This window comes from Littorina saxatilis, linkage group LG6 (assembly GCF_037325665.1).
Source record: "Littorina saxatilis isolate snail1 linkage group LG6, US_GU_Lsax_2.0, whole genome shotgun sequence".
NCBI classification, from domain to species: domain Eukaryota; kingdom Metazoa; phylum Mollusca; class Gastropoda; order Littorinimorpha; family Littorinidae; genus Littorina; species Littorina saxatilis.
Genome location: NC_090250.1, coordinates 48,706,870 through 48,721,291, shown reverse-complemented (window position 1 = coordinate 48,721,291; position 14,422 = coordinate 48,706,870). Strand labels below are relative to the sequence as shown.

The following is a 14,422-nucleotide window of genomic DNA, read 5'->3' as shown; positions in this document are numbered from 1 at the left end:
CTCCTGTCAAGATCTAAAATAAGGGGGGGGGGGGGGGGGCAAAGAATTAGCTTCTTTCAACACTTGTTCTACAAAATAACTTACAAACACAAGTTCACTACTCTCGCACCAAGCTGAGAAAGGCCCAGACAATCGCCCAGATTCTATTGCATGAAGTGAGCTGCGAGGGAAAGGATACTGACCTCGATGGATCGTCCCTGCAGTTTGTCAGACAGGTTGGTCACCATGCTGACCGCTCGCTCCTGGCTCTTGGGGTCCAGCTTGTACATCATGCTTCCACCTGTAACACACCCTCTCTTTGCTTAAACTCCATCATCAGCACAATGCCACATCATAAACAATGCCACATCATAAACAATGCCACATCATAAACAATGCCACATCATAAACAATCAAAATGCAGTGGAACTCCTCTTCTGAGACCTGAAAAACAGGAGCAAATGCTCACACGACTCACCTTCGTATTAAGTTATATGCATCTACACAAATTATTTGGTGCTCTGGATAAACGTTCAAGAAAATTATACTTTTATTTTGATTGACCCAAACATAATCCCATTGTGAACTTGAAATACTTGGTGTCTAGAGTTCATCAAACCCTGCAAGTCTGAAGTTTCTATGTGCGATTTTAGCTGCACGATCACTGCTGCTTCTTCACACACACTGCACCTTTACTCCTTTCAAAACACAGGAGGCTCACCTGCCAGTATATGTTCTAATGAGTTACACAGGAGACTCACCTGCCAGTATATGTTCTAATGAGTTACACAGGAGACTCACCTGCCAGTATATGTTCTAATGAGTTACACAGGAGACTCACCTGCCAGTATATGTTCTAACGAGTTGCTGTGCTGGCGGAGAAAGTCGTCATTCAGAGTCTTTGGATCTTTGCCATCGTAAATCTTAGACATTTCATTGCCTATCACAGTCCGGACAGGTGTGGGTAGGTCTCCCTGACTCTTCACTGCAACACACACACAACGCACACGATGCAAACATCATATAACACAATTGCAACCTTCCCTGCAACACAAACACCCCAGAAACACCCAAACAACTCAACTTCCACGAAACAGAACGAACTTCATATACGCAAGAATAAAAAGTTCAGATAGTATGTCATGATGATTCTTGAAGATCTCTTCATTTTTTGTCAGAGTGTGTGTGCACTTGCATGCATGTATGTTGTGTGTGTGTGTGTGTGTGTGTGTGTGTGTGTGTGTGTGTGTGTGTGTGTGTGTGTGTGTGTGTGTGTGTGTGTATGTAAGAGTAAGAAAGAGAGAAAAAGAGAAAGAGAGAGACAGAAAGAGAGAAAGGAAGAGGGAGGAAGAGAGAGACAGAGAGAGCATACAAGAGAGAGAGTAGAGCATCACTGACCAAACATGTGGAAGTGTACAAGGCAGGTGTGCAGCTTGGGGTCGGTGGGGCAGGCGGCAAAGCCTCGCTTTATAGACTGCAGCATCAGCAGCAACTTGCCTGCAAACACAAAGCACATCATCAAGCCCTGCATTACAGTGACTGTCATCTTACACAGCAAACCATTCAAGTTTATTCTCCTGTAAACTATCTTCTAAATCACTGCAGATCCGCCCAGCCATTTACATGGGGTAAGCTTGCTTCCACTTCAACACATACCAAACATGAACACCCTGGCTGCTTTCTGTGCAATGCTACAATTATGTTTGCCAAGTTAGTGTTGTAACTGACACCTATGACAATTATGTTTGCCAAGTTAGTGTTGTAACTGACACCTATGACAATTATGTTTGCCAAGTTAGTGTTGTAACTGACACCTATGACAATTATGTTTGCCAAGTTAGTGTTGTAACTGACACCTATGACAATTATGTTTGCCAAGTTAGTGTTGTAACTGACACCTATGACAATTATGTTTGCCAAGTTAGTGTTGTAACTGACACCTATGACAATTATGTTTGCCAAGTTAGTGTTGTAACTGACACCTATGACAATTATGTTTGCCAAGTTTAGTGTTGTAACTGACACCTATGACAATTATGTTTGCCAAGTTAGTGTTGTAACTGACACCTATGACAATTATGTTTACCAAGTTAGTGTTGTAACTGACACCTATGACAATTATGTTTGCCAAGTTAGTGTTGTAACTGACACCTATGACAATTATGTTTTCCAAGTTAGTGTTGTAACTGACACCTATGACAATTATGTTTGCCAAGTTAGTGTTATAACGGACACCTATGACAATTATGTTTGCCAAGTTAGTGTTGTAACTGACACCTATGACAATTATGTTTGCCAAGTTAGTGTTGTAACTGACACCTATGACAATTATGTTTGCCAAGTTAGTGTTGTAACTGACACCTATGACAATTATGTTTGCCAAGTTTAGTGTTGTAACTGACACCTATTACAATTATGTTTGCCAAGTTAGTGTTGTAACTGACACCTATGACAATTATGTTTGCCAAGTTAGTGTTGTAACTGACACCTATGACAATTATGTTTGCCAAGTTAGTGTTGTAACTGACACCTATGACAATTATGTTTGCCAAGTTAGTGTTGTAACTGACACCTATGACAATTATGTTTGCCAAGTTAGTGTTGTAACTGACACCTATGACAATTATGTTTGCCAAGTTAGTGTTGTAACTGACACCTATGACAATTATGTTTGCCAAGTTAGTGTTGTAACTGACACCTATGACAATTATGTTTGCCAAGTTAGTGTTGTAACTGACACCTATGACAATTATGTTTGCCAAGTTAGTGTTGTAACTGACACCTATGTCAATCTTATAAATCAAGTCAGGACAAAATTCTTACTCCTAAAAGGAAAGCAGTCAGGCAGGAAAAAGATTGGCGAGATCTGCACGGGTTTACAAAACTGTCTGGCAGCGGAACGAAATTCAGATGTGGATGGAGCAGCGAATGCAGGGACGGGGCGGCGGGAGAGAACACCGGAACAAGGAACAGGTGTAAGGAAGGAGGGGGAAAAAAAACAAACAAAAAAACAAAACTGTTAATACAGGAAGGAAGGTATCTGTAAACATTGCATTACTGCGGCTCACCCATACCAGTGCAGACACCCCATGTACGCAAACTTTACTGGAATTCCAATCAACAATACCAAAAGAAGATGCAACCAGGACAGACTCTCATGTTACACACCTTTCCTGGAGTAGATGTCATAGGCCTGCGTGTGCGTTTCCACATTTTCCGCTGCCAGGACCTGGAGGGGTCGCAAGAACTTGATGGCTTGCTCCAGGGGCTCCTCTGTCTGTTACGCCAACAATGGAAACAAAGACATTCGTCAATTTCAAACCTGTCAGCATCAAATGATAAAATACAAAATTATCCACAGACGTTAATCAATACCAACGAGACATATTTGAATCACAAGTATGGATAAATGTGGAGCTCTGCCTCAAATTTTATATATTTTTTAGGGAAGGGCGAGAGGGGGGGGGGGGGGGGGGGGGGACCAGCGCCTAAACAAATTTTAAACAATTCCCGAAGTTCCTGAATCTTGACATCAGGCTTGCCCCCTGCCCTCATTCACAAGATTAGAGAGGTCTGTCAGCAACTCTACTTCTAACCAAAAAAACTTTCTACATCATACAATCTTCATCCTGACTTGAGTTCAACCAGGTATGGTACTGAAAGAATGGCAATTTCAGCTGAAATAAAGCCGGGGGTCGACTTTTTACTAATTCAAATGTGTTTAGTGCCCTCTCCTTGAAGCTGAGAGGGATATAAGTGAAAGATAACAAGGCTTGAGTAAGAAAAAATAATAATCTCAAGTCAATCAGCAGATTTGTTTTTTTTTAAATTTGTTTTTTTTAAATTTTTTTTAAATTTTTTTTCTCTCGGATTTTCGTTTTCGGCGGATTTCTGCCGATCGGCGGAAGAGTACCATGCCTGTCAACCATACAAATGTTCCCACACTTTTTCTTTCAAAATTCCTACTGACACAGGCAACAAGGGAGCACATCAACCTTAGTTCAGCCTGCTTTGGGGCAAGCACAGGTGCTTTCTATGCCCCTGACGCTGACGATTTTGTAACATTTGAAGTGTAGGAAATGTCAATTCTGAGGCTTCTGAGTTGTCAAAATCAGTCAACTGAAGTCATTATTATTTTCTGAACGGATTTAGATCGATCTCAAAAACGACCCTCGACGTCTCCAATTTCCGGAAAAATACCAAAGAATCCCTTTCTCTGACAGCAAGAGGGTAGCTTACCCTGGCCAGTTTGTCGGGCACCAGCTCCTCCTCCTTGGGTCCGTCCAGCTCGCTGTCTGCCGCCTTGTTCTTGTTCTGTTCCCGCCGCTCCATCTCCGCCTTCTGTTTCTGCTGCTCCACCTCAGCTTTCTTCTGCGCCTTCCGCTGCTTCCGCTTCATCTTCTTCAGCTCCGCCGGAGACAGGTTCTCTGCACATGCCACATGTTCATCAACAACACCAATCACCAAAAAAAAACGCACAAAATAAAAAAAAACAATTGTGACAGTGCACAAGAAAACACAGTGGATTGGATGCCTTTTGTTGTTGACAAAAAGAAAGGTTATTGTATGGAATATTAATGAAAATACAGCACAGAACTAATATGACAGCATTTGGGAAAACTTGGTACAAGTAAACAAGTCGCGTAAGGCGAAAATACAATATTTAGTCAAGTAGCTGCCATTTTTCAGCAAGACCGTATACTCGTAGCATCGTCAGTCCACCGCTCATGGCAAAGGCAGTGAAATTGAGAAGAAGAGCGGGGTAGTAGTTGCGCTAAGAAGGATAGCACGCTTTTCTGTACCTCTCTTTGTTTTAACTTTCTGAGCGTGTTTTTAATCCAAACATATCATATCTATATGTTTTTGGAATCAGGAACCGACAAGGAATAAGATGAAAGTGTTTTTAAATTGATTTGGACAATTTAATTTTGATAATAATTTTTATATATTTAATTTTCAGTTTGTTTTTAATCCGAATATAACATATTTATATGTTTTTGGAATCAGCAAATGATGGAGAATAAGATAAATGTAAATTTGGATCGTTTTATAAAAAATTTTTTTTTTTACAATTTTGAGATTTTTAATGACCAAAGTCATTAATTAATTTTTAAGCCACCAAGCTGAAATGCAATACCGAAGTCCGGGCTTCGTCGAAGATTACTTGACCAAAATTTCAACCAATTTGGTTGAAAAATGAGGGCGTGACAGTGCCGCCTCAACTTTCACGAAAAGCCGGATATGACGTCATCAAAGACATTTATCAAAAAAATGAAAAAAACGTTCGGGGATTTCATACCCAGGAACTCTCATGTCAAATTTGATAAAGATCGGTCCAGTAGTTTAGTCTGAAACGCTCTACACACACACACACACAGACACACAGACACACAGACACACACACGCACATACACCACGACCCTCGTTTCGATTCCCCCTCGATGTTAAAATATTTAGTCAAAACTTGACTAAATATAAAAATCACACTTTCTAGTTTAGCTTCACAGTCACCACAGTTGGCAGGTGAAAATTTACTGGTTTTATATTTTGTGCTTTGTTGACTTTCCAGAGACTAACACAACTTGGTATATTTTGCTCATGTTTGTTTGTTTGTTTGTTTGTTTGCTTAACGCCCAGCCGACCACGAAGGGCCATATCAAGGCGGTGCTGCTTTGACATATATAACGTGCGCCACACACAAGACAGAAGTCGCAGCACAGGCTTCATGTCTCACCCAGTCACATTATTCTGACACCGGACCAACCAGTCCTAGCACTAACCCCATAATGCCAGACGCCAGGCGGAGCAGCCACTAGATTGCCAATTTTAAAGTCTTAGGTATGACATGGCCGGGGTTCGAACTCACGACCTCTCGATCACGGGGCGGACGCCTTACCACTAGGCCAACCGTGCCGGTTTTTGCTCGTGTCCATAAATTAAAAAAACTCACATTTTTCAATCTTTACCTGATCTCTTAGCTTTGGGTTTCTTTTCAATAAAATCTGAGCATACACACAGGTGTCAAATATGTACACCCTCTCCCATTTTAGCACTTATGAAAAGCTGATGCCAAAAACTTCACTCATGAAGCTAACTATCACTACTTTTTAACCTCATGAAAGGACATACTAAAATTCAGATGACCCAACATATGTCTGCGTGTGTATTTGCATGGGTGAAACGAATTTATATTCCATAATTGTAAACCATGTGGTTATTTTATGTGATGTCCATGTGTATATATAATTATATTGTAAAATATCAGAAAAATGATTATTAAAAAAAAAAGAGAAAAAAAAAGATTCAGATGTAATAACTCTAGTAAAAAGATGGTAACTTACCTGTATCTAAATTACTATCTTGTAAGATTCAGATGTAATAACTCTAGTGAAAAGATGGTAACTTACCTGTATCTAAATTACTATCTTGTTCACTGTCTGCTAAAGGATGGTCATGTAGATGAAGATAAATCTGCAAATAGAAACCAAAAATATTATTCTTGTATCATGCAGAAGGATCCTGCAAACAACAGCAATGTCAACATGTCACTCTCAACGACGCTGTCAAAATTTGCTTGCTAGTACAAAGTGCAAATGTTGAGCCACACGTCTGTACATGACACCATAAAAAGTGCCTCTGCTGCTTGACACCAAGTTCTTTTCTTGCTTCCCTTTGCTTTTGTTATTGTGTGACATAGTGGGTTTCTTGACAAGAACATTTGATTTAGATGCACACACTTTCACACAATGATTTAATTCTTGTTCTTGTCCAACCCTTACCTGTATTGCCATCTTAGCCGCCTTGAAGTAGAAGTTGTGACTCCGCAACTTGTCTTCCAACCGCAGTAAACTGACGTACGCTCGCAACGTCATCTTTCGCATGCAGTATGTGTGGAAGTCAAACTGATCTTCAATGATTTCTGTAAAATGCTGCAAAGAGAAAAAGAACAAAAATATCAGAAAATGTACCAATGCCACAGCTTTAGTTTTTAATCCATGACAGCACAAGCAAACTGAAATCACCACAGATTATGTGACAAACAATTACACCTAAAGAACTTCCACAACTTCGATAGCCTAAGATTCTGCTTTGTCATAACCTGTCTTCAATAAATCAATGCATCATTTTAAACATTTTCTGTAAATTACGACTAAATTCAGGGAGCTTTCAAGAGGCTGTTTGTCGGCTAAAATCACCAATTACTTTTAGGCTCCAAGCCAGCTAGGCCTACCGTGCACCCCCCTCAGGATCCAGCTTCATTAGGCTAGAGATATTCATTGGGGTCTACTGAACACGTTTTAACAAGTTCGCCACGAAAAAACTCATTCCCACTACTACTTATGCCCCTTTGTTTAAGGGTACCCCCTCGAACGCTAAATTTATCTGTGCAATCACAACAATGCACAGCTGCAATGAATGAACAGAGAACCACTTTTTTGAAATCAAAACAGTTACGTTGATCATTAATCTTGTACAAAATACCAATTACAGTGTTCAATGTTTGATAGGTTGGCTGTAGTGATGCTTGATAGGCGCGAACCGTCATTTTCACAGTGCGCAAAGCTTGTCAACTTTGATGAGTAAAAGGTTTCAACAAATTTGGGTTTTCTGTTTCATTTTTTAGAAACTACAATGCCTTTGGATAATTTCAAGCCCCATTTGGAATTCCTGAGAGGATTTGTTGCGACACCAGATGAGATATTTCTCCCCTACCCCCTAAACGTGAAATTTTAGGAAAATGTCAAAAAACATTTTTTATCAAATATTCATTATAACTTCTCACTGTTTTCCAATCAAATAACAAAAGTAATCACATTGGCGACTAAAATAGTTCCTTTGTTCATCTTTTAATAGAATTACAACATTATTATAATCTTCTCAAGACTGACATGTAAAACATAAAACAAAATGTTCAGATATAGACATCTATTCTAACTGTCCCTTACATATAATGCTCTTGCTTCTTACAGACCTGTTTACCCCCCCACATGAAAATCAGGAATGCAACTGTTACTTTTCCGTAATTTGAGGCATCTTTGAGTAATCTTTTTTATCAACCATAAACCAGCTCGAAAATGATTAAACGACACGTTAATTCGCGCACTACCATGCAAAAAAAGTACAAAATTGATAACCATGTTTAACAGTATTGTACTACACACACAGAAGCTCGATCACACACACCACAAACACACAACACAAGACACCTGATACATATGCAAGTTAACAAAGACAAGTTTACTTTATCTAAAAAAAAAACTAAAAAATAACAGTATTCAGGGGCGGAGCAAGAGAGCTAGAGGGGGGGGGGGGGGGGTACAACCTGGGGTCCAGGGGTTGGGGGGTCTGGCTGAAGAATTTTAGCTATTTTATTAACAATTTGTGGCTTATCCTTGATTTTAAACATGATAAACTGGTGTCAGCAGCCACTCGTTATTTCTTTTAAAGTTAATATTAAATAATGGCAATTTATCTTCATTGATATCTGCTTCTGACAAAAACAAAAATTTCACAGACAGAAAATGTTTTGTTTTTTCCCACAGACTGAATTTTTGTGTTTTTTGTTGCTTTTTTGACAGCAAGGGGGGGGGGGGGGGGTGGTGTCCGGAACCCCTGTATCCCCCCCCCCCCCCCCCCCGTACTTCGCCCTTGGACTATTTACAGTCAAGATGCATGTGAACAAAACCACCTTACATTCTGTCACATCAGACATCCTGCATTAATAGTCATAATAACTCGATCTCTTCAGAAGCTACCTTTAATTTTAGAGGACCGATTCGTTTATTTCCTTTAAACATGTTGTTGTAAGTTTTTCGATTCAAAGAACTGTGATCTTTGCTATATTGGAGAAATATTAATGGAGATCAGTTTTAGACTCAGAAAGACTTGAATTTCGGCAACAGCCAAGTAACTGATGAGCGCGACCATAGACCTACATCTATGTCTCTGGCGTGACTGACCGTAGTGAGAGATCGGTTCGCAGGTCCGGGAGATTCTGTGGAAGTAGAGACCTAAATCAAATAAACTCGATGCAAAGCAGGCTCATGTTTTGCCAAACATAATTTCGTGTTTTTGTTTGTTTCCATGTTCATTTGTGTACTGCATTTTGTTAAAACTAATGCTGCGTCTAGCTACGCTAACTGACTAGCTTTGTTGTTGCACTGATCTCAAGTCGATCACCAAAATGAATGTGGTTCGCTCTTCTTAAACTTCACCAGACACCGCCACTTGACTTAATAGTTTTGCCGATATTCCTGTACAACTTTCGCTTTTTTGGTTGGCATTTCGTCCCCACAGAGATCGGCCCAAAATTACCCTTCGGACCAATGTCGATCTCAAAACCGCGGAATCCGACAAATACCTTGCTGTACACATGCGCAGAAAAGGCTGTTTCGGTCAGCCTTGAAATCACAGTCCTGGTGACTACCACAATTTCGACTTCGAATTTTCACCCACGAAAAAGATTCTCTTGACCGCAATTTCCGGAATTTTTGGTAGATTTCCGTAATACCGGAATTTAGACCCCAAATCCGTAATAATTCCGGACAATCCGGGAGGGTAAACAGGTCTGTTCTTAGTTTCCATGATTAAAGTTAGATTAACATAAGAAAGACAATCTAAGAACTAATGTTTCTTTATGTAAGTGCAGAATGTTTGCTCATAAATGCAAATGTCATGAATCAATTTCAGCTTTATAGAAGTAACATAAAAAAGTCATTGCAAAGAACTATGTCAACTTTTTCTTTCAAACACACACACACACACACACACACACACACACACACACACACAAACACACACACACAAACACACACAAACACACACACACACACACACACACACACACACACACACACACACACAATCAATCTTAGACTGTTTTTGGAGCAAGAAAGTCAAGTTCACAGGACAAGTTAGTCCGATTCAAAGTCAGATTCAGATTCAAGTGAATCGTCCAGTCCATTAAGGAACAGTGGTGCCTTCTCCCCCCTCTCTCCTTCCTCGTTGACCTCATTTAGCAGGCTATCAATAACTGTCAGTGAGAGAACCAACTCTTCATTTTCTTCAGTCCACATAGGCTCAAGGATTCCATTCTAACTGTCCCTTACATATAATGCTCTTGCTTCATAGTTTCCATATTACAGATAGATTAACACAAGAAAGACAATCAAAGAAATAATGTTTCTTCATTGTAAGTGCAGAATGTTTGCTCATAAATGCACATTTCTTATGAATCAATTTCAGCTTTATAGAAATAACATGAACAAGTCATTGCACAGAATTTCAAAGAACAGTGGTGCCTCTTCATCCTTCTCTCCTTCCTTGTGAACCTCATTGAGCAGGCTATCAATAATTGTCTGTGAGGGAACCAACTCTTCATTTTCTTCAGTCCAAAGAGGCTCAAGGATTCCATTGTTCAGCATCCTTCCATGACCATGAGTGGGGTTGGGAACCTGTGGGAGTGGCAGGTGAGCGCGCTTCCAGGTGGCTGTCTGGTAGTTGGCCCTTCTTGCATGTTATTTGAGGCTTTTGTGGCAATGTGATTTCTCCTAGCCGGCCAGCATAATGCAAGAGAATGAAGAACACGTCGCTCTCTGGGCTCTTTATTTGATCGTCTTTTGATCAACAAATGAGGGTATGACAGTGCCGCCTCAACTTTCACAAAAAGCCGGATATTGTTTTGAGTGGAAACCAGTGATGCCCCCCCAGCTGAGTCAAGCTGCTTCTGCGGAAATGTGGCGAGGTCAATGTTCAGATCCGCTCGAATGCCTCCACCCGAGTCACGTTTCTCCACCACCATCTGGTGGCGTACTGCATCGACACTGTGACACCGTAGATTGAGCATTTGAACTACAGCACATCCAGCAGCTCTTTCTTCATCTCCCATGATTCACCCATTCTTCTGAACGTTTTCACAAACTTGGGTTTCTGCTGCAGGATTTTGACCGGATACCTTTCCATTTTCATAGAAGGCGCTGACTGAGTAACAGCCAGTAAAGGCGAAGAGAGAAAGCAAGACAGAACAGTGAGGTCGCGTTAGTTCTTCTGCAAGGGTAGCGATGTTGAGCATTTCCTATTTGCTTTGCCCGTGTCAAAGAACCATGTGATTTCTCCTTGCTGGCCAGCCTAATGCAAGAGAATGAAGAACACGTCGCTGTCTGGGCTCTTTATTTGATGGTCTTGTATCCTTTGTGAAGGCTCTGGTACCAACAAGTTTTCGACAGATCTGCTTGCAAGTCTTTGAGTTCTTGCAAAGACAACAGATTTCGTCTTGAGCAGAGATGAGGGGTTCTAGTGAGAGAACAAAATCTTTCTGGAGACAGCCTTCTTGTCAAATGACGAAAAGAAGTCGCAATTCATAAAATTTCTGTTGGAGGTTTGGAGCAGGGACGCCATGGCAGACAAATTCAAAAGAAGGAATGTTGTTCTGGTCAGCTGACGTCATCTGGTGGCATCAAGACAGAAAGGGAACTACTAAATGATCTGACATCCAGCCAAGAAAAAACGTACTCAAGAATCATCGTGTACTGTCAGTATGGCATTCAAAAAGGCTACCAGACCATCAAAGTAAAGAGCCAAGACAGCGACGTGTTCTTCATTCTCTTGCATTATGCTGGCCAGCAAGGAGAAATCACGTTGCTCTTTGACACGGGAAAAGCAAATAGGAAACGTTTGCTCATTATTGCTGCCCTTGCAGAAGAACTCCCGCGACCTCACTGTTCTGTCTTGCTTTCTCTTCGCCTTTACTGGCTGTGACTCAGTCAGCGCCGTCTCTGCCACAAGAGCCTCAAACAACATGCAAGAAGGGCCAACTACCAGACAGCCACATGGAAGCGCGCTCACCTGCTACTCCCACAGATTCCCAACCCCACTGATGGTCATGGAAGGATACTGAACAATGGAATCCTTGAACCTCTTTGGACTGAAGAAAATGAAGAGTTGGTTCTCTCACAGATTGATAGCCTGCTCACTGAGGTTCACGAGAATGGAGAGAAGGAGAAGGAGGCACCACTGTTCCTAAATGGACTGGACGATTCACTTGAATCTGAATCTGACTGTGAATCGGACGAACTTGTCCTGTGAACTTGACTTTCTTGCTCCAAAAAGAGTCTAAGATTGTGTGTGTGCATGTGTGTGTGCATGTGTGTGTGCGTGTGTGTGTGTGTGTGTGTGTGTGTGTGTGTGTGTGTGTGTGTGTGTGTGTGTGTGTGTGTGTGTGTGTGTGTGTGTGTGTGTGTGTGTGTGTGTGTGTGTGTGTGTGTGTGTGTGTGTGTGTGTGTGTGTGTGTGTGTGTGTGTGTGTGTGTGTGTGTGTGTGTGTGTGTGTGTGTGTGTGTGTGTGTGTGTGTGTGTGTGTGTGTGTGTGTGTGTGTGTGTGTGTGTGTGTGTGTGTGTGTGTGTGTGTGTGTGTGTGTGTGTGTGTGTGTGTGTGTGTGTGTGTGTGTGTGTGTGTGTGTGTGTGTGTGTGTGTGTGTGTGTGTGTGTGTGTGTGTGTGTGTGTGTGTGTGTGTGTGTGTGTGTGTGTGTGTGTGTGTGTGTGTGTGTGTGTGTGTGTGTGTGTGTGTGTGTGTGTGTGTGTGTGTGTGTGTGTGTGTGTGTGTGTGTGTGTGTGTGTGTGTGTGTGTGTGTGTGTGTGTGTGTGTGTGTGTGTGTGTGTGTGTGTGTGTGTGTGTGTGTGTGTGTGTGTGTGTGTGTGTGTGTGTGTGTGTGTGTGTGTGTGTGTGTGTGTGTGTGTGTGTGTGTGTGTGTGTGTGTGTGTGTGTGTGTGTGTGTGTGTGTGTGTGTGTGTGTGTGTGTGTGTGTGTGTGTGTGTGTGTGTGTGTGTGTGTGTGTGTGTGTGTGTGTGTGTGTGTGTGTGTGTGTGTGTGTGTGTGTGTGTGTGTGTGTGTGTGTGTGTGTGTGTGTGTGTGTGTGTGTGTGTGTGTGTGTGTGTGTGTGTGTGTGTGTGTGTGTGTGTGTGTGTGTGTGTGTGTGTGTGTGTGTGTGTGTGTGTGTGTGTGTGTGTGTGTGTGTGTGTGTGTGTGTGTGTGTGTGTGTGTGTGTGTGTGTGTGTGTGTGTGTGTGTGTGTGTGTGTGTGTGTGTGTGTGTGTGTGTGTGTGTGTGTGTGTGTGTGTGTGTGTGTGTGTGTGTGTGTGTGTGTGTGTGTGTGTGTGTCTGTGTGTGTGTTTGTGTGTGTGTGTGTGTATGTGTGTGTGTGAGTGTGTGTGTGTATGTGTGAGTGAGTGTGTGTATGTGTGTGTGTGTGTGTGTGTGTGTGTGTGTGTGTGTGTGTGTGTGTGTGTGCACCTTATTGTCGCGCTATGTTAACGCTCACTGTCAGATTAAACTGGTCAGTTTATGACACTCACTGTCGTCATCTACATACTCGGTCTATAAACCCAGTACTCTCACTGTAGCTCAGTATATAGATCCCTCAATGCTGAGCGTTAACCTTCACAGCGAATATACATTAATTGAACCAATCAGAACGGAGAGATCTGACTAACTACTGCGCGACCACGTTCGACTCAAACAAAAGCATTTGCATGTGGCCTACATTTTTTTTCTCTAGCATTTCTACAATATTTTAGCATGTTGTATTGCTTTTGAAGCCTAGAAAAAGAAGGGAGTTATGGTGCATTTTTGAAACAAGCGAGTGAAAGTGATAACCACAGGATTTTGTGCTTTTTATTTTCGTGACTCGCACGCTTCGAAACGTGCATCATAACTCCCTTATTTTATCATATTTGTGGCTCAAAACTTAGTATAACGTGAGAAAATACTGTGAAGATACTAAAACAACAACAGCATTACATGCACATAGGCCTACTTTAGTTTTAGGTCGAGACTGGTCGCTCTGTAATTAGTCAGAGCGGAAGTGAGCCACAGTGAGAGCTTTGAATGTACTTTCGATTCAATGACAATTGTCCGCATGATCAAGTAATCACTACTGCGGCCAGTTAGTTTGTATTCAGTTACGAACACGGAACTGGTTCTACTACTTTTAATTTTTTTTTTTTGCTTTCCTAGACTGAGGCAAACCTACTGACAACAAAAGGGACTTTACTCTGGTAAATGGGATGTTAGTTGTGGTTGTCCCATAAATAAATTCTGCGTTACTACGGAAAAATGGCAAGCAGTGGTCTATATATTGTGCCAGTCAGTGTTTGGTATAAGGTGATACAGTAACACACACACTGAGCAGAGCAAGGCGGTATAACACAAACTCTCAGCAGAACCAGGCGCCATAACACACACATGCACTCTGCAGGCTGCAGAGTAATTATAAGGCGGTATGACACACACACTCTGTAGAAAGACTGAGAGGCGGACTAACACAAACACTCAACAGAACCAGGCAGTATGACACACACACTCAACAGAGAGACTGAGGCGGTATATAACACAAACACTCAACAGAACAAGGCGGTATGACACACACACTCAACAAAATGAGGCGGTA

General features: G+C 41.6%; 1 protein-coding gene across 1 annotated transcript in view; it reads right to left on the bottom strand.

Moving 5' to 3' along the window:
- LOC138969415 (N-alpha-acetyltransferase 15, NatA auxiliary subunit-like) overlaps positions 1-14,422 on the bottom strand; it is a 47,270-nt gene that overhangs the window by 6,666 nt on the left and 26,182 nt on the right. The window contains exons 14-20 of the mRNA XM_070342210.1: positions 6,759-6,908; positions 6,387-6,450; positions 4,219-4,406; positions 3,148-3,256; positions 1,378-1,476; positions 821-964; positions 183-280 (exon numbers count right to left, since the gene is read on the bottom strand). Coding sequence (XP_070198311.1) covers positions 183-280; positions 821-964; positions 1,378-1,476; positions 3,148-3,256; positions 4,219-4,406; positions 6,387-6,450; positions 6,759-6,908 — 852 coding nt within the window. The remainder of the gene's footprint in view (positions 1-182; positions 281-820; positions 965-1,377; positions 1,477-3,147; positions 3,257-4,218; positions 4,407-6,386; positions 6,451-6,758; positions 6,909-14,422) is intronic.